General features: G+C 37.1%; 1 protein-coding gene across 4 annotated transcripts in view; it reads left to right on the forward strand.

Moving 5' to 3' along the window:
* Positions 1-21,593, forward strand: part of Eea1 (early endosome antigen 1) — a 116,421-nt gene that overhangs the window by 39,457 nt on the left and 55,371 nt on the right. For 3 of the 4 annotated variants that reach the window (XM_076920055.1, XM_076920054.1, XM_076920053.1), the window contains exons 3-8: positions 14,920-15,047; positions 15,673-15,727; positions 15,818-15,883; positions 18,893-18,932; positions 19,815-19,928; positions 20,508-20,629. In XM_076920055.1, coding sequence (XP_076776170.1) covers positions 14,920-15,047; positions 15,673-15,727; positions 15,818-15,883; positions 18,893-18,932; positions 19,815-19,928; positions 20,508-20,629 — 525 coding nt within the window. Of the gene's footprint in view, positions 1-2,091; positions 2,218-14,919; positions 15,048-15,672; positions 15,728-15,817; positions 15,884-18,892; positions 18,933-19,814; positions 19,929-20,507; positions 20,630-21,593 lie in introns of all 4 variants that reach the window. The other variant, XM_076920052.1, reaches the window with a different exon arrangement.

The raw sequence follows: 21,593 nt of genomic DNA on the forward strand, positions 1-21,593 counted from the left end.
CTGGGTAATTTGTGTGTTTTACATGTTGTGTTAGACAGCTTTTCAGCACCTGAGATTAACAAAAGAGGGATGTCTTAGTCAAGTGTTATATGGCCTTTAACTGGGGCTTCCTTATAGTTTCAGCTATTTAGTTCATTATCCTCATGGCAGGGAGCATGACGGCATACAGGCAGATGTGGTAGCTGAGCATTCTGTATCTAGATCCACAGGTGGAAAGAAGAGAGAGAAACACTGGCCTGGCCTTGGCCTTTGAAACCTCAAAGCCCACCGCCAATGATATACTTCCTTTAACAAGGCCACGCCTACTCTAACAAGACCATACCTGATGACCAAATAGATGAGCCTATGGGAGCCATTCTTGTTCAAACCACCACAAGGAAGAAGGATTTATTTTGGCTTTTGCTTTAGTGGTCTCAATCCATGATTGCTTAGCTTCTTTATTGGGGCTTGTGTAAAATGTAGCATTGTGTTATAGAGGGCGTTATTCAGCAAAGCTGATTACTTCATGGCATTTAGAATAAGAGACAGAGACAGAGAAACAGGAAGGTACCAAGGACAAATTATACCCCTCTCAGTCTTGCCCCCCAGTAACCTACTATTACTTTGATTAGGTTCCAGGGATCCAAGTCTACATTTGTTTTTACAAAACTAAGTTCTAACCCTTTAACAGTTCCTACTGTTGTATTTGATTGATTTCGTCCATCATCCTCTCAGCTCCTTTATGTTCTTATCCTCTCATTGTTCCTACCTGACAAAATCTCAAGCAATAAGTCAGTTTAATAGCCCACATTTCAAAATGTAGACAGTTTTAGACAGTTTTTTGTAATTGTTACTTTTCTCTTGTTGTGAAGCAGTACCGTGATCGAGGAAACTCTTACAACAGTTTTAGAGTTACAGTCAGTTATCATCATGGCGGCAACTATGGCAGTATTGGGGCAGGCACTGGAGCAGTAGCTGAGAGCCACAATATGTATCTGATATGTAGGCAAAGACAGAGCGACTGGGCCTGGCATGGGCTTTTGAAATCTGCAAGCCCACCTCCAATGACACATTTCCTCCAACAAGGCCACACCTCTTAATCATTCTAATCCTTCTCAAATAGTGCCATTCCCTATGGCTAAGCATTCAAATATATGAGCTTATGGTGGCCAGAGGATCAGAAAGAAGCATCATGTGTTGGGGATTAAAGATATGGGAAGAGTGATCTTTACTGAGTGGAACATAGTAAAGACTAAAAATTACTTTGATTAAGACAATTTGTTTGTTGAGAACATAATATCACATAAAGGTTACCTGTTTTACCTGTCAGTAATTTTTTGATCTAAAACCTAACTTGCCAGTACTGGGTTTCAGATAACTATGGAAAAGCACCATAAATAAAAAATAACTTAAAATGCATAAAAAGAGTATTTGAGCCAAAGCAGCTAGCTACCATACAAACAGGTAAACCAAAGAAAGTTTATTATGTGAAAATGGGTGCTGAATTTTAAAGTTCTGCTTCAGATATACCTGCTGGAGATTGGCTCTAATGCTTTAATTCAGTTGGGAATCTGTGTGCCCAAACACTAAAGGTCCTTGTCCCCATTTGGTTTTTGATGGATCAGTAAAGATGCACAAGGCAGGACCCTTAGTGTTGCATGGGCAAGGATGCAGAGAGGAATGGAAACGGGAGAGAATCGCTGTGACTTGGGGTAGAAGGATGGGACGCTGGAGGGGCAGGAAATAAAGCCAACCAGCCATGTGAGACTTGGGGTAAGTGGCCACTGGCCACTTTCTAGATTGGGATTGGGTTAGCAGGGGAGGTTTAGGAGTGTCCAGCCTTTGAGGTAGCCAAGACATTTTAAAAATAAGCTAATGTGTGTGTGCGTGTCTTTCATTTGTGGATCCAAAGATAGCTCCTGGACAGGTGTACATGTGCGATCTGTCGGAAGCTAAAGTTACCGCTATATATACCTTTCACCATTTGCAGATACACCTTGAAATTTCCCTGACCCATACCAAAAAGAGATTGGTTAATTTCTCCCTATAAATGTTTGCATGCTTATGTTTATTAAAACAAGAAACTAAAAACTAAAAGTTGTTATTTCACAGGGTTTCATCTGCCCATTGTGTATGAAAAGATGTGTAACTGCTATTGACTTGTCGGAACATTACCAGGAAGTGCACACTGAACACGAGACAAGAGGACAGGAACTTCTTAGTGACTCCAGTGTGACTGTGGGTCCTCTGTATTTTGTTTTTTGCAACTTGGTTATGGGTTGCCCAAAATAGCTTTCTTTTCCTCATCTTGGTGTTGGTTCTGGTGTTGGTTCCCTTTGATGCTGTAAGGGATATGGATTACTTTAATTATGCATGCTTAAGGGAAAGAATCAATAAAGCAAAAGGCTCTTGGGTAGTCTGCTTGGTTTCTCCTATTGTTTCCAGCTTTCTTTTTGTGAATTTGTAAATAAATATAAGAGTTTTCATATGTTTACGTACATTTTGCCATGAAATTTGAAATATAAAGTGGTATTTCAGTATTTGTAGGATTATCTGTTATTTATGCTTTATTAATGAATTACTAAAGCATTCAGGTGAAAACGATTCTTGCATAGAAGGGTTTTGTATTTTGACAGTGTTAGAACCTGAATCTAAGACTGTTTCCATCGTTGTTTTTGCTCTCCGGATCCACTGGAGGTGATGAGTGCACATCATCCCCCGTGGGGGGCTGTGAAGCCTGTCTCTAGAGCAGTGCTTCTCATCCTCCCTTCCCAGTGCTGTCGCTCTTTAACACAGTTCCTCGGGTTGGGGCCTCGCCAGGAGATTATTTTGTTACTACTTCATAACTATAATTCTATTACAGTTATGAATCTTAATGTAAATATCTGTGTTTTCTGATGATTTTAGGTGACCCCTGTGAAAGGGTCCTTTGACTCTCGAGGGCTGTGGCCCACACATTTAGAATTGTTGCTCTACAGGGAACGCTGATGCATTTCTAAGGCTGAGTGGGCAGAGTATTAGGGGAAATGATGTTTAGACTGGAAAGAATTTTCCCAATGATTTTGTAATGTGTTTCTTTTTAAAATTTGCTTTTATAAAGGAAAAAAATCCTAATTTTTTTTGTTCCTTTAAAAATATTGTAAGGGAATGAAACTTGGTGCTATGAAATGCTAAAAGTATGAATATTTTTCTATGCTGCAGTCATATATAAGAAAATAGCCCAGCAAACTCACTTGATGTGATTATGAAGTACTTTAAATAGAGCAGATGTTTTAAGTTGTGAAGGAGAGAGAAGATGAAGCAGGTACACTAGGAAGTTTCTGTGATAGATGTTGTCTATGTAGAGGACAGTGGCCGATTCAGGTAGAGCAGTCTAACAAGAACAGCTAGACTGCAGTGGTATGACACTGGCTAAGCCAGTCGAAGCAGGGCAAGCAAAGATGGAGGCAAAAAGGTCTTAGCGATGCATTTAGTACATTTTTAGTTGTCCACTAGATGAGTCATGTTTTCTTATTTGTATTTAAGTAAGAGTGTCAGTCATAGGTACTTGCCACATAAGAGTTTTCCTTACGACTAAAAGGACCCTTGGTTCCACAGGAATACCTTATGTCAGGGTAAGTCTTAGCTGCACTGGATCCGAGAAAGGACTGCGGAGAACAACCCTTGAGCAAAGAATTTATTGCTTTTAACCTTAAATAAACAAGTTTTTGAAATTTGTTGACAAATTTAGAAAGATATAATTGTCTATTTTTACCACATTTCTGCTTGTGAATATTTCTCTGCAGTTTATCTGTCTAACAACCTTGGTGCCTTGAGTGTATTTAGATTTAATATCAAACTCTGTGAGCTAACAGGTTCATTTGCTTCATTCACAGGCAGTTAGTAGAAGCTAATTTAATAATTAACTTTAATATATAAGTGGGCATGTAGTTTTAATAACCTTTTTATTACTTTATTTCTATCTATATAGCACACTAATACTTTTTAGAAATAACTTTTGAAATAAAAAACAAGGTAAAAAGATAGGTTACAGAGGTTACAGAATTAAAGAATCTTGCTAGAATTAAGAGCGGAAGGTACTTGTTGACTTACGCCTATGCTGTTAACTTGTCACACAAAGATTTAATGTGAGTTAAGAAAGTAGGCAAATATATTTACAAAGATTTATTTTTCTTTGAGCTATGCCAAAATTTAAGTTTTATTTAAATATTCAAGATAAAAATCACAGAAAATTTATGCATTTGGAGTATTACTTCTAAGGTTTTCTCTTAAGAATGAATCAGTTTTTTTCTGAGGTACTAACCTGGAATGTTGAAGTTTTAGGCGCATGATGGCCTGCTTCAGGGTCATCATTACTCTTCTGGTACTCATGGTATCCAGCATCACAACTCGTAATTAAAGGCAACAGTCAAACATTTTGGTTCACACGTGTAATCCTAGCCTTCAGAATGCTGACTGTGAGTTCAATGCCAGCCTCAGCTACAGTGTGAGAATTTGCCTCTACAATAACACAAAGCAACAAAAACCTCAAGTTGTAAAGGGTAAATAATGTAATTGGAATGTAATTACTAGCTAACAGGGGATGTTATGATACAAAGAAGAAATGACAGGCTAAATATTGTTATTCATGTACTATTTTATACCACAGGCATGTAAGCTAGTGTCACATAACAGTTATGCACAGGCTATAAACATGCTAACTTAAACGTAAAGTAGAAGCAGTGTGAAATATGGTGGTAGACCACAGGTAGTTTTGAAGAAAGAGTAGTCCCAGCTACATTATCATAGAAGGTTCTTTTAGATTTCAAAACTAAAAACCTAAATACATTTGGAGCCTAATTGCATTATTCATTTTTATTCTTATTCTGTCTCTCTGTCAGTCTGTGTGTCTGTCTGTGTGTGATGTAAGAGATTGAACCGAGTGTTCTGTGCATGCTAGATGAGTGGTCTTCACCCATACCATTTGGCTACTGATAGTGTTAATTCAGTGTGCTGAGAAACTACATTCACACTCATTTCAGTAATTTTTGTTCATTTCAGTAATTTCACAGGATCATGGCCTTTATTCACCTGCTGAACCCCGCTCTTCACTAGAGTACACTAAAAGCTCTGCTTCCTCCATGAGTGTACTTCTGTTCCATAGTCCTTCCCACATCTTTGTTAGTGCTTCTGCATTTCCTCAGAGGGCCTGTCTTTTATTTCTGTCAGGGAACACTCACTTTTTAGAACCTGATATGAAAATCTCATGTGAGCAATATTATTGCTTTTTAACAAAATCTCAGTTGTTAAATTTTACCTATGAAGGCTCAGGAGCCAGATGCTGGGGTGAAAGGCTGCTAGCTCAGAGAGGCAGAGAAAGCACCCAACTGACCTCCCTCCTTAGCCCACATCCCAGCAGCAATGTCTCTCTTTCATATAGGTTCAGAAAACCTCCTTCAACTGAATGTCCCTCCTTTCTGCTTCCTGTGAGTCTCCCTATCCATCCTCCTGATTCTCTCTTACTCTCTGTTTTTTTCTTAATAAGCCTATGCTCGCTCCCTGTCAACTGGTTACTTGCTTCTCCTCTTGACCTATGGCTGAATTTATTTAATGCTGTTTACAGTATTCAAGCAGAAAGCTCTTGGATTAATGGTGCGTGTTAATGCTGAGCCACACCACAACTAGAAACAGGTTTTTCCAGTAAACAACACAATCTTGGGGTTCACAGTGTGATAAAATATCCTGCAGCACAATAGTTACATGAATACATTAATACATACTAGATGAGACTTCAGTAAGATAGAGATGAGATACACATGTGAGATATATATTTTATTGATGATGATATTGTGATGAATTGATACTGCTTCCGTTAATACAGGTCTTTTTATGTATCTACTCTATAGAATTATCTGGCAGTATTTGTCTTTCTATCAGTGAGCTTTGATTTGATTTTGCCATGTATTACACACACACACACACACACACACACACACACACACACGTATATATATCTTGAGAGAGAGAGAGAGAGAGAGAGAGAGAGAGAGAGAGAGAGAGAGAGAGACACAGAGGCAGCAAGGTCTTATAGCCTAAGCTGGGCTTGAACTCACAATTTTCCTGTGTCTGCCTCTCAAGTGCTACGATAATAGGTATGTGCTATCATACTTAACTAGGTGATACATTGTTTTTACATCAATACCCAAGGAAAAGAGTAGAAATCTTAAAAATCTTTTTAGTTTTTCATGTTCAGAAATTATTATTTTACTCATTTGGCCTTTGGAAGCTTTTATTGTTTGCAAGATATTAATGGCCTACTTTTCAACCAATTTCTTTATTACCAACCTTATACTTTAATAAATAAATATACAGTATAGAATTATATATATATGTATACATATATGCATACATATATATACATATATGCATATATACACATATATATGTATATATATGTACACACACATACATACACATGTATGGGGCATAGAGGTAAAAAGATCTAATATATTGTTAGAATAAAAAAACTTGACAAGTTAATGGTGTTCTAGAAGGACATAAAGCAGTATATGTAAAGGCACAGAGAGCACGTTGTACTCAGGGGCACAGGCTTAATACTATTGATAAAGTAAGGGGGATAGATTTAGAAGGGTTTGGACATCAGATTGTATTCATTAGCAGAATGGTTATGAAGAACTTGTGTGTCATGTGAATGATAAAGATTGGTGAAGAATATCCAAGAGTCTGTTTTAGGAAGATGCTTCTGGCAGCTATGTGGAACATCCATTAGTTAGAACAAAGTAGGCTAAGTATAGGAGCACTTCGGAATGTTATTACATTTGTCAATACAATAGATAGTAACTGAGCAAGAGATGCTGCAGGGAGGGTGGGAAGAAAACAGAAAGGAAGAATGCTTAGGTGTGCTGTCTTAATTGCCAATGAGGTAGAAGAGTCATTCGTAATTCTTAAGTTTATAGTTCATGTTGAAAGGTGAAAGTTAATGAAAAGAAGTTTGGCAAACAGTCAAGACTTGGATTTACTATTTGTAAAATACCTATTGGATGTAGGTAGGGATATTATGTTGCTGCATATATAGATCAGAACTGCCCTGCATAATATTGGCTTGATATTTACATTAGCATGAAAGTGATAGCTGAAACCACTTACATTATTATATATTAGGGAACAAGTGTGGCAGAAGGGTCAAGGAGAGCATACTGGGACAGCTGCATGTCTGCCTCACTGCTCGGGTGCCAGAGTGCTGCCAGCATGCTACTTGTGAGGCAGAACACAGTTTGTAATAGGAGTCCCAGCCTGTGAAATCTGGAATGGATGCTGTGGCTCTCAGTCTCCTGTGTATCCAAACACTGCTGGGGACTGCAGGGAGTTGAGAATGGAGTTCTATGTGCCATATAGGAAGGGGATGGCTGAGCCTGGGACTGGGAGGAATCCAGTTTGGTTCTGAGTGAAGTAAGGTTCTTGCTTGTCCAAACTACATTATTTTTATGGTGGATGTGAATGCATGCATTTTATTCAGGGTAAATCAGGGATTAAATTCCTTTTGCAGTACTAGGTTTTTTGTTATTCCAGATGAATTTGAGAATCTTTTTATCTCTGTGAAGAATTGAGTTGGAATTTTGATGGGGATTGCATTGAATCTGTAGATTGCTTTTGGTAGGATGGCCATTTTTACTATATTAACCCTGCTGATCCATAGCATGGGAGATCTCTTCATCTTCTGAGGTCTGCTTTGATTTCTTTCTTCAGAGACTTGAAGTTCTTGTTATACAGATCTTTCACTTGCTTGGTTAGAATTACTCCAAGATATTTTACATTATTTGTGACTATTGTGAAGGGTGTTGCTTCTATAATTTCTTTCTCAGCTCATTTACCCTTTGAGTAGAGGAAGGCTACTGATTTGTTACAGTTAATTTTATAACAGAACACCAATGGCTCAGGCTCTAAGTTCAACTATTGACAAATGGGATCTCATAAAATTGAGAAGCTTCTGTAAAGCAAAGGACACTGTCAGTAGGACAAAACGGCAACCCCAGATTGGGTAAAGATCTTTACTAACCAAGCTGAAGTTGCTTATCAGCTGTAGGAGTTCTTTGGTAGAGTTTTTGGGGTCGCTTATGTATACTATCTTATTATCCGCAAATAGTGATATATTGACTTCTTCTTTCTCAATTTGTATCCCTCTGATCTCCTTTTGTTGTCTAATTGCTCTAACTAGAATGTCTAGTATTATATTGAATAGGTAGGGAGAGAGTGGGCAGCCTTGCCTAGTCCCTGATTTTAGTGGGGTTGCTTCACGTTTCTCTCCATTTAGTTTGATGTTGGCTATTGATTTGCTGTATTTTGCTTTTACTATGTTTAGGTATGGACCTTAAATTCCTGATCTCGCCAATACTTTTTAACATGAAGGGGTGTTGTATTTTGTCAAAGGCTTTTTCAGCATCTGATGAGATAATCATGCGTTTTTTTCCTTGAGTTTGTTTATATAGTGGATTATGTCGATGGATTTTCATATATTGAACCATCCCTGCATCCCTGGGATGAAGCCTACTTGATCATGTTGAATGATCATTTTGATGTGTTCTTGGATTTGGTTTGCGAGAATTTTATTGAATATTTTTGCATTGATATTCATAGGGGAAATTGGTCTGAAGTTCTCTTACTATTCCCAGCAATAAAAGAACTTCTGGATTGCCCTTTTACTTCCTTTTGTTGTCTAATTGCTCTAGCTAGGACTTCCAGTACTATATTAAATAGATAATTTTTGATTAGAGACCTGTCTGCTCCTGACAGCTTCCTGTCTTGGATTCTAAGAAAAAATTGAGCATCTCTGGAGTTACTCCAGTTGTGGTGAGACAGCCACTAGGCAAGAATTGCCTCTTTCCATCTACAGACAAATTACTGTCCAGAAAAGGACACACTTGGAGAATAGTCAACTGATTATATCTGCCTAGACAGAGTAATCAGCCCTTAATTCTGCATCACTAAGGTCTGTCAGATGATCCTGGGCCAGAAGGCTGAAGATCAGATACTCCAATGTTAGTGGTATAGAAACTGTCCAGGTGTTCAGCGGTCTCTATAAATTGGCTAAGTTTTAGAAGTTATGCTTTGTGCTTCCCATAATTTCAGTTAACTCAGTTAACTCATGATGGGGTTGAAAACTTATAGTCTCATAGCCAATCCTGGCTATTTACTTTGAGAGAAAAGATTTGAGTGGATGGTTTTCAGCTGACATTCATTCTAAAGCCAAGAAAAAAGCCAGGTTCAGAACTAAATGTTTTAGTTAGGAGAGATGACAGAGGTTCTGGTTAGTCAACAAAATGATGGACTGGGTATTAGGACTATCTTGTACCTCACTGGCACAAATTGGTATAATTATGCTCTAATTGTATTTTGAGAGAAAAGTTTTATTTTAACAGGTAGGGTGATATGTAGGAGGAGCTAAGGTGAGAGGAAGAGAAGGAGTAAGGAGAGGAGAAGCTAGGTGATGAGAGAGAGAAAGAGAGAGGAAGAGAGAGGGGGACATGGAGGCAGATATTGATGTCTCCACCAGTCAAAGATAGTTGATATATCTAGGTTGGGTATTGGGTTACACTTCTGATTGAGCATTACTAAACTTACAAAGCCTTTGATTAACATTTTTAAAAAATTGTATAAAAACAAAACGGAAAAAGGGCATGGGATAGGGGTTTTCTAGGGAGGGGAAATGGGGAAAGGGGATGGCATCTGAAATGTAAATAAAATATCCAATTTTTTTAAAAAAAAGAACTTCTGGGAGAATCACCATTTGTGACCTCAAGCTGTACTACAGAGCAATAGTGATAAAAATTGCATGGTATTGGTACAGAGACAGGCAGAAAGATCAATGGAATAGAATTGAAGACCCAGAAATGAACCCACACACCTATGGTCACTTGATCTTTGACAAAGGAGCCAAAACCATCCAGTGGAAAAAAAGACAGCATTTTCAACAAATGGTGCTGGTTCAACTGGTAGTCAGCATGTAGAAAAATGCAAATTGATCTATTCTTATCTCCTTGTACAAAGCTCAAGTCCATGTGGATCAAGGATAAAACCAGATACATTGAAGCTAATAGAAGAGAAAGTGGGGAAGAGACTCAAACACATGGGCACAGGGGAAAATTTCCTCTACAGAACACCAATGGCTCAAGCTCTAAGTTCAACTGTTAACAAGTGGGGTCTCATAAAATTTGAGAAGCTTCTGTAAAGCAAAGGACACTGTCAATAGGACAAAATGGCAACCCACAGATTGGGTAAACATCTTTACCAACCCTATATCCAGTAGAGGGATAATATCCAAAATATAAAGAACTGAAGAAGTTAGACTCCAGAGAACCAAATTAACTGAGGAATCTTAAATGGTGGAGAAGCACCTAAAGAAGTGCTCAACATCCTTAGTCATCAGGGAAATGCAAATCAAAATGACCCTGATGTTTCACCTCACACCAATCAGAATGGCTAAGATCAAAAACTCAGGTGACTGTAGATGCTGGTGAGGATGTAGAGAAAGAGGAACACTTCTCCATTGCTGGTGGGAGTGCAAGCTTGTACAACCACTTTGGAAATCAGTCTGGTGGTTTCTCAGAAGATTGGAAATAGTTCTACCTGAAGACTCACCTGTACTACCACTGGGCATGTATCCAAACATATAACAGGGACACATGCTCCACTAGCTTCATAGCAGCCTTATTTATAATTGCCAGAAGCTGAAAACAACTCAGATGTCTCTCAAAAGAAGAACGAATACAGAAAATGTGGTACATTTAAACAATGGAGTTCTGCTTAGCTATTAAAAACAATGACTTCATGAAATTCGCAGGCAAATTGATGGGACTAGAAAATATCCTGAGTGAGATAACCCAGACCCAAAAGAACACACATGGCATGTACTCACTGATAAGTGGATATTAGCCCCCAAAGCTCAGAATACCCATGATACAACCCTCAAACTGTGAGGAACTTAAGAAGAAGGAAGACCAAAGTGTGGTTGCTTCAATCCTAAATAGGAGGGACAAAATAATAATAGGTGGTAGAGGCAGAGAAGGACTGGGAGGGAGAGATGAGGGGGAGGAAAAAAGGGAACGTAGAAACAGCTATTGGAAGGGACAGGAGAGAAGTACAGAGGGTCAAGAAATCAAATAGAAACATGTAGCAGTGGGGGTGGGGGTGGGGATCTGGGGGTAGCCACTAGAAAGTTCCAGATGTCAGGGAATCTAGAGGCTCCCATGACCCAACGTGGATGACACTAGCTGAAATATGTGCAACAAACGGGAGATAGAACCTGTAGAGACCACCTTCAGTAGATAGGCATGGCCCCCAGTTGAGAGATGGGGCCACCTACCCATCTCAAAGTTCTTAACCCAGAAATGTTCCTGTCCAAAGGAAAGACAGAGACAAAAAAAATGAACAGAGACTGAAGGAAAGGCCATCCAGAGGCTGCCCCACTTAGGGATCCATCCCATCTGCAGACACCAAACCCTGACACTATTGCTGATGCCAAGAAGTGCTTGCTGACAGGAGCCTGGTATAGCTGTCCCCTGAGAGGTTCTACTAGCACTGACCAACACAAATGCAGATACTCACAGTTAAACATTGGACTGAGCCTGGGGACCAAGAGTTAGGGGAAGGACTGAAGGAGCTGAAGGGATTGAAACCCCATAAGAAGAACAATATCAACTAACTGGACCACCCAGAGATCCCAGAGACTATACCACCAATCAAAGAGTATACATGGAGGGACCCATGGCTCTAGCTGCGTATGTAGCAGAGGATGGCCTTGTCTGATATCAATGGGAGGGGAAGCCCTTGGTCCTGTGGAGGCTCGATGTCCCAGTGTAGGGGGATGCTAGGGCAGTGAGGTGGGAGTGAGTGAGTGGGTGAAGGAGCACCCCCATAGAGGCAAAGGGGAGGAGGAGAGGGAGGATGGGAAGTTTGTGTAGGGGTAACTAGGCTGGGGATATCATTTGAAATGTAAATGAATAAATGAATAATTAAAAAAAAATACCTTTTACAGGAAGGGATGCTCAGGAAGGGAAGCTCATTGGTTAAATACCCGGGCCTATCTGGATACCTCATTTGCTTGGAGAACTAGGTTTTTTTGCTACATGACTTGTCATGATCCTCTCAGTGCAGTGTCATGGGTACCCATCCTAGGGACAGGTAGAGCTTGTCAGGGAGCTGTTTCCATGCTTACTGTTCTTAATTCTGAAATTTCCTGGTGTTTTGAACATGCTTCGACCTTACCAGTTCTGTCTAGTGGCATGGTCCACTTGATCCATAATTTATTTATTTATTCTTTTTTGTAATATGGCAAAGACATTTTTTTCAAAATGAAAGTGATAGTTCTAATTAGATACTGTGCAAGACAGCAGTGCACTGCTTGAGTGAACGTGCTCATGGACAGCAGTGGTCTTTATAGGGAATTGTTCTAGTTTTTATAGAATGAAGAAAAGATGGCCATTCCTATAAAATAAACCTTAGTTTTCATAAATGTTTCAAAGTCTTAATGTACTTATTTGTTGCTTGTAGTGTAGATGTGCACTTAAACGCCATCCTCAACCGCAGTTTTCACCTTTGTGTGTAAAATAGAGGAACATCTCAGAACTACCATGCACATGCTAAACACAATACATATTTATTTCTTGCTACCAAATTAGCAGAATTATACACATAAAAACTTCATGAAGCTTTCACTGATATTTTATCTTTGTTTCAATAAAGTTAAATATTTTGGGTATAGGACATACCCCTGCAAAATCAATTGCATGGCGGGGCTTGTTCTTAAAGTCTAGAGGGAAGGTAGGCTGGGTTAGTGGGGGCTGAGAGTGGTTTCAGAATTGACATGCTCTGGTAGTTTGTAAAAGTAAAGGTTTGGAGTAAGGCATCCTTAGAGCTCTTGGTGAGGAGAATGTGGATGTGCAAAGTGTGGGAAACTATTATTCATGGAAACATTTTGTTTTGTTTCAAGACAGGATTTCTTTGTGTAGGCCTGGCTGTCCTGGAACTTATTCTGTAGACCAGGCTGGCCTCAAACTCAGAGATCCACCTGCGTCTGCCTCTTGAGTGCTGTGATTAATGAGCCACCATTGCCTGACTTCATAGAAACTTTGAATGCAAAAATTTAAGAGACTAAAAGTTAGTGAGGTTTCTTTTGTATATTAATTATGCTGAAATAAAATGCAATACTTTGCATGCTACTTACAACTTGTATACCTCTCAAACAAATAATTTTTAGAGGACCATCAGACCACTAACGAGGGAGTTCTTATAGCCTTTGACTTGCTAATACAGTTTGTAGTTAGCTAGCTATACAGTGGTCAATGTAATGCCATTTGGTTAATCATTGATTCCATTCCACAAAACAATACTTTTCCTGTGTATCATCAGTCTTTTTTCTTTGTGGTCTGGGACTGTATTTTAGAATTTGTGTCTTTCACAGAGCTATCATTATTATTATTATACTCAGATGATAATAGATATCTGTTGAATAAAGTCACTGGGAAGTTAGAAGATAAGAAGACCTGTTTTAAGGAAGTCACTTTTAAGGGTTAAGTCAGCAAGCTCAAGAGATAATATAATATTCTGTAAACCTAGGATTTGCCTAGCAAATGTTAGTCATTTGGGACTTCAGGAAAGTCATTTAGCTTTTCTGAGTTTCCTGTTCTATGAAATATGGGTAGTAACACTACATAAATAGGCATGAGCTTTAATTGAGATGTGCAGGGTGAATATCTGGTACATAGTATGAATCCAATAGAAAACTTTAGTTACTCTAGCTACCTCTAACAAGTAATGTGTAAGGGTGCTTCTCACATGTTTTTGATGACACACGCTCTAGTAAATATTTTTTTGTCATTGATCAAAAAATGTAATAAAATGGTGTTTATTTACTATTAGTAAAATAACTAATGTATTCTGTGAAATATTAAATTTATAGCCAAGTATGCTGATTTTATGATTCAGTCCTGAATTGTAACCCCAAACACAGAAAACATGGAATTATAGTAGCATGCTTAACAGCATTATCATAATAGTCTTAAATCATATATTAGTTCTGGGATTATCGGGTCTTTATGTTTTATTAGGCTTTTCATTAGCTTGGGGGCTCTTATTATATTGGCCTTAGGCTAGCAATTATTAATTTGTTTGTATGTAATAATGAAGCAGGGTGTCTTGTACCCAGTGTTGGTCTTAAACTCACTATGTAGCTGAGGATGACGTTAAACTTCTGATCTCTTTGTCTCTATTTCTGGGTTGCTGAATTACAGGTGTGCACCATTACTCAGCTAGATATTTTCTGATTACAACACTTAGCTAATAGAGCTTTGTATGAGACACTTATGGTCTTGATTTTTTCCTTTGGTGACAAAATCATTTCATCATCTTACCTTTTTAAATATTCCTATGAAATAGATGAGAACAAATGTTACTTTAATAGGAATATACACTGAGAGAAAAATTGTTATGGAAAATGTTTTCAACTAATTTAGATTAGCTAGGTGTTAGTGGCATGTGCCTTTAATGCCAGTACTCAGAAGGCAGAGGCAGGTGGAGCTTGGTGAGTTCAAGGTCATCCTGATTAACAGTGAGTTCTTGGACATCCAAGGCTACATAGTGAGACTGTCTCACAAAGAAAAAAAAAAAAAAACCACAAACTAATGTCTCATTCATTTCTTTAGCCATTAATTCAATGCAGCCTAAAAGATAGCTGTGTTTTCTTTATGTTTTGTATTCTTTAAGCAGAATTGATAGTGAAATAAATAACTTTGCTTGATATTAGAATGTGGCGTATCATTATAAATTACAGTTTATTTAATGGCATTATGGTATGGTTATGAAAATTGCCCATATTTCATACATGTTAAGTGTTGTTCTTCAAAATTCAATAGTTTCAAACCTTTTTGTTTGTTCCCCTTTTTATAGGGTTTCATATGTCCCCAGTGTATGAAATCTCTTGGCTCTGCTGATGAACTTTTCAAACACTATCAGGCAGTTCATGATGCTGGTAATGACTCGGGTCATGGAGGAGAGGCCAGTCTTGCTTTGACACGGTACATTATGCTAGTTTGAAATGTGATGTTGTCATGGAATGCACGTGTGATATAATTGCTATGTCAACATTAATTACTTTCTGAAAATTGTAATGCTTTCCTACTACTTAATTTAAATCTATCCTCATTTAGCATGGTCTTCCTCCCTAGCCTGTCTGCTTACCTTCTTGTCAGTTTGAGTCTTAGATGAGACTCAGAATGGAGAAGGTTCGCTATATCACATCCAAGGAACACAAACAAACCAGTGTTATACAGCCAAGCGAATGAAGGGGAGAGTGACCAGGCAGGGAAAGATTATGCACATTTTCTAGTTCTGCTGGCAGCTTTAGATTTTACGTAGCTGCATTAGGAAGCCATTCATGATTGTTTTTGGTAAATTAATAGAAAATACTTTGCTTCTGCTCTAGGCACTTGATAGTCAGTTATCTGATTATTTTCTTGAGAATTGTTTTTATTTGTAAACCAAGTGTGTTTAAGACTGAAATTATTTTTCTAAAGGTTTTTATACAGTAAACATTCAGTGTTTTTCAAATAATTGAGAAAGCTATAACATTAATAGTTACTAATTATCACTTGCTAAGCTCGTAAATTAAAAGACTCTTCCTCTCTCCTCATGCATCTTTAGAGATGACATAACACTACTCAGACAAGAGGTCCAAGACCTGCAGGCCTCACTTAAGGTAAGACTAAACATGCCAATGCTTGTTTATTTTCAGAGTTTCACATTAAAAACTGGTTTAAAATTTACTAATTAAAATCTTTCTTATCAGGAAGAAAAATGGTACTCAGAAGAATTAAAGAAAGAATTAGAAAAATATCAAGGGCTACAGCAGCAAGTAATTGCATTTTAAATTTTTGAAGCATGTTTATTAGTTGTTTATTTTCATTGTTGAAAGTTAAGCATTATACTCTTATAAGGAACTTGATACAAATACCCTCCTAATTTATTTTTTGTGTAACAGCCTATTAAATAGTCTGTATAATTCTAATGAATTTGGAAGCAAATATGGGAAGCAAAGCTTTTTAAACATGTTTCATTAAGAATTTGCTATGTCAGGTGTGATAGTATGTTTGTAATCCCAGCACTCGGAAGGCAGAGACCAGAAAATATGAGTTCAAAGACAGCCTAGGCTGCATAGCAAGACCTTGTCACAAAAAGAGGTAATGGGGCTGGAGAGATGGCTCAGTAATTAAGTGTGCTTGCTGCATTTGCAGAGAGGTCCCAGTGTTAATAACCTGCATCCACATCAGGCAGCTCACAGATTCCTATAACTCCAGTTCCAGGGATCCAACGCCCTCTTCTGGCCTCCTGTACACATGTGCTCATTCATACACACAATTAAAAATCAGGCTGTCTGTCTGTCAATCAGCTGTCTATCTATCTATCTATCTATCTATCAATCATCTATCTGTCTATCTATCATCTACATCATCTATCTATCTATCTATCTATCAATCATCTATCTGTCTATCTATCATCTACATCATCTATCTATCTATCTATCTATCTATCATCTATATACATTGCTTTAAAAGAGAATCAGTTACCAGTTTTTAAAACATCAAGCTTATGTTATTCTATTTTTCTGACAGTATACTTAGAGGGCTTTAAAAAATTGAGGCTCAACACAAAATATAGGCTTCTACTTCCACATCTCATCTCACTGAAAAATCTTTAAGGGCAGTAACAATGGAATTGTCGTTTCTTGTAATAACAAGACCTTCTGGAAAATGTCCTTCCAAGACCTGGGATTATAGGCATGTGCCAGCATGTCAAATTTCATAAATAAATTATCTTTAGTGTAAGTTATAAGTTGTGTTTGCAATAAATCTGTTTAGAAGCAAATATATTTTAAATATTATTTTTATCCATCAATATGTCGAAATTCAGAGTGTTGTGAAAATTTTAAATACCTGGTTTATTGGGAAATCCTTTATTCTTTGACATGGACTTAATTCTTTAAAATATTACAATATATGAAAGAGTTATTAATTTTTTTCCTAGTGCCTGGATGTTGGATGACTTTAACCCTAAAAGATATGGTGTTGGTAATTGTCTCCTCTACCTCCTCTTCTTCCTCTTCTTCCTCTTTGTCTTCCTCCTCCTCTTCTTTCTTCTCTTCCTCCACTTCTTCTTTTTCTTCTTCTTCCTCCTTTCTCCTCTTTCTCCTCCTCTTCTTCTTCCTCCTCCTTCTTCTTTCTCTTCTTTCTCGTCTTCTTCCCCTTCCTCCTCCTCCTCTTCCTCCTTCTCTTCCTCTTCTTTCTCTTTTTCTTCCCCTTCCTCCTCCTCCTCTTCTTCCTCTTCTTCCTTCTCTGCTTCCTCCTCCTCTTTTTCTTCCTCTTCCTCTTTCTCCTCTTCATCTTTCTCCTTCTCTTCCTCTTCCTCTCCCTATTTTTCCTCTTCCTCTTTTTTTCTCTTCTTCCTCTACTCCTCTTCTTATTCTTCCTCTTCTTTCTTTCTTTCTTCTGGGTTTTTTTTGAGACAAGGTTTTTCTACATAGCACTGACTGCCCTGGAATTCACTATGTAGACCAAGCTAGTCTTAAACTCTCAGAGGTATGCTTGCCTCTGCTGAGACTAAAGGCATGCCTGATGTTTTATGGATTAAAGTGTATCTGTGTTTCACATTTATTTATTGCACATGTACATTTATGTTTGTGTATATGTGTGTGTGTGCATGTGTGTATACATATATGTGGGTACCTTTTTGCATATAGAGATCAATCAACAGCTTGTGAGAGTAAATTTCTTTTCTTGGCCCTGGGAGGTGAGTTCAGATCCTAGTGATAAGTACAGTTACTCACTTAGCCATTTTGGCTGCCCTTTATTTCTCTTTTTGAGCTGATTAATGATTGTTAATTTAAAAATTATGTTTAATTAATGGAAAAGTTTGAAGTGCTGTGTACGCTGTGTATAGAACTCAGGGGCCTGTGTACTAAGCTAGTGCTCTCCTACTGACCTGTGTTCCAGTGTCTAACCATTGCTCCCACCCTCACACAATAGCCTTACTGATTATCATATTGATAGCATATAGAGGGTATTAATTTTCAAATAGTTTAGGTGTTTTTATGCTTACAGCAAAGATATGATCAATGTAATGATCTTTTAGATCACATATTTATTGCTACTTATTTCCCTTTAAATTCTCAGTGCTTAAAGGAGAGAATACAGTGAATAAATTTCATAGAGAATACACTTAATAGATGAGTTACATGAACAATGTAGAGAATGCCACAGTTACTAAAGTCCATTAATAATTTCTCACCTCTAGTAGAGTCAGTCTCTCATGCTAAGCAAAACCTCATTCAAATTTATAAGTGGTTTCTTGAGAGGATGCTTCTCACAGAGAGCTGTGGAAAGGGATCACTTATGGATAGAGTGCTCTGGAGGTGGTGGTGGGTAAGATTCGAAAGGTGCGGCTAAAGGAGTGGGACCCTGACCCAGCTTGAGCTCGTGGTCTTGGAGGAATAGAGAACTGAGTGCTGTGTGCTCTGACTAAATCTGTTGATGCACGGAGCTTGAACACAGAGTGGGATAAGAGCTGATGCTAAATTCTGGAGACAGGGGAAGTACTGCTATTACTTTACTGCTGAATATATGGAATTGTGGATGTCAACTGTTGCATGACATTATGAGGTTTATAGAAACATAGGAAAGTTCTTGGACTGGCAAACTGCAGTGTAATTATGCTAGCCATCTAATGACACCTTACAGATCTGAAACTAAGAGAACCATCAGATTCTATCTTTACCCAAATCCTGTTACTTAACTTGACAGACATGGCAATTGTATAGTGTTTTCTTCTCCTTTTACCACATTTATTTATATGTTTTGTTTTAATTAAGGAGGCTAAATCTGATGGATTGGTGACTGATTCATCAGCAGGTAATTAAAAATAGATTTTTGTTTTCATATTTCTTTTTTATTATTCTTTTTAAAATTTAATACCTGAAAAAGGATTCTTATTTATGTTTATATATGATGTTTGTAAAATGGTAAAAATAATGTTTATGTATTCTGTTTATATAGTTATGTGTGTTACAGTTTAGTCAGTTACCTACTTCATTATATTCTGAAGTTATGAATAAACTTCTGGAATGTTACCACATTATGACTGCTGAAAGAAAATTCAAGTCTATATTAGGGAGTGCTATGTCTGTACCTCTTGGAGTGAATGATGAGACTAGCATCTGTGTAGCTGCTGTCAAGTGGGCGGATGCTCAGTGAGTAGTCAGATGAGACACAGGTTAGAGGATGTATTTAAGGGACTTCTCTCAGAATGAAGCAGTAGTAACAGACATTGACTGTACATTTTACTTAATGTGTTTGAAGACCATTGTTGGTCTTAGTTATTTCTAAATTTACTTTATAATGTTTGTGAACAACATAATACATTTTAAAATGGGTATGATGGTATGTGTCTGTAAAACTATTACACAGTAGGCTGAAAAGGAGAATCACAAGTTCTAATCTAACCTTAGCTGTAAAGTAAGACCTTAATTTTTAGAAAACAAAACTAAAATTCTAAACCAATATTTATAGATATTTGGAGGTTATTCTAATTATTTTTATTTATAAATAATGTTTATAAATTGTGACTTTTACCCTAACTGATTCAAATATGCTCACTATTTTGAAATGTGAAAATAATCTCTTTATAGAGAATGGATTCACATCAGTTGTTATTACATGATTATAATATAAGCAATAAAAATTTAGTGTATATAACTTACATTATATTTAACACACTGCTATGCTCTCTTCTAGAGCTACAGTCTTTAGAGCAACAATTAGAAGAAGCCCAAACAGAAAATTTTAATATTAAGCAAATGAAAGATCTGTTTGAACAGAAAGCAGCCCAACTTGCTACTGAAATTGCAGGTATATTGAATCTGAATTTTTTTAACCAATAAAAATTTCTTACTACGCGTTCATCATTATATGTCCTAGAAAACTATCTAATATTTTAAATGTAATAAAACATTTGTTGCAGACTATGGAAGTGATTAATGAAGTTTAATAATATGAATTGCTGTGTAAATTATTTTATTTGTCCTTCAGTGTTTTTTCTTTAGTATTTTCTTCTTGAAATTTAAAGTTAAAAATTTTCTTTTGATAATGCTTGATGATTAAAATGTAACATTTTAAATAAATTGATTTGTATGATATATTAGAGATTTAATAGTTTGTTAGGCTATCGATTAATTATTGTGATGTATTTTGTTTTAAATTATGTGCTTTTTGGTAAAATATTTTATTTATGTACATTAAAATGTTAAGTAGCCTACTTTTGGGTGGAATTTGACATGATCTTCATTTTATGGGCAGAGTTATGGGTACTTAAGGAATGTGAATTAGACTTAAGTGTGTATAACTGCAGGTTAATATATGCAGACTTATAAAACCTACCTTCAGGGTTAATATTATGAAACTAAGGTATGTATTGCTATTTTTAATTAGATATAAAGTCAAAATATGATGAGGAAAAGAGTCTCCGAGCAGCTGCTGAACAAAAAGTGACACATTTGACAGAAGAATTAAACAAACAGACAACTGTAATTCAAGATCTGAAAACTGAACTGGTAATGTATTTATCATCATTATGTTAGTGTATATCGTCCTAATTAAAACGAAATATATATGATACCAGGCATATGGCTAAGTGATAGAGAACTTGCCTAGGATGTATGAAGTTTTGAGTTGAATATCTACCTGAAGAAATATTTTAAAAATAGTTTAATGAACTGGAGGCAATAAAAAAATTCCATATATCCTTCAACCTACATATATACTCTATGGTTTTTAAAAGTAAAAAAGATATTATAAAAATTATATCATTTAACTCCTTTAATATTATTGTTGTTTCTGTTTAAGTATAATTTTTTTGTTTTGGTTTTTAAATATTTTCTATATCCACATCTCTGAAGCTGTCATTTCCTCACATTTTATTTGCTCCTTTGAGACAGGATCTCACTATGTAGCCTTGGCCACCGTGGAACTTGCTATGTAGACAAGACTGGCCTCCGACTCACAGAGATCCTCTTACCTCTGCTTCCTGAGTGCTGGGGCCTAAGGTGTATGCCACCATGCAGACATTTCCTTACACTCCAGTTTTACAATGCATCTGATTTTAGGATTGCCTCCAATTGGAATGAAATTTTATTTTAAATTCTACAAACATAAAATTCAAGTCACCTTCTTTGATGACAGTGTTTGTCAGTAGGTACTGTGGTTCAATAGTGTCCTTAGGCTTTACAACCGTAAGCCTGTCTTTGACATCTTTGTTTATGTAGCACACAATAAGTACATAACTAAATGACTGAATTACAAGCAACCTACTGAAAACCCTGACCAAGCTTACTTAGAAGATCCCTTTTTCTTCCTTATTTAGATTTTTTTGTTGTATCATTGCAAGGTGTGGACACCCTGGCTCCCTGCTAGGCAAGAGCTTTCCTCAGAGCTCAGCACTTCTTTAGTCTTCTCACCTCCTCCTCCTCAGGATAGGAAGAATGTACTGTCTATCAAGTCGTTGTTAGGCTCCAGACA

Source organism: Arvicanthis niloticus, chromosome 22 (assembly GCF_011762505.2).
Source record: "Arvicanthis niloticus isolate mArvNil1 chromosome 22, mArvNil1.pat.X, whole genome shotgun sequence".
Lineage (NCBI taxonomy): Eukaryota > Metazoa > Chordata > Mammalia > Rodentia > Muridae > Arvicanthis > Arvicanthis niloticus.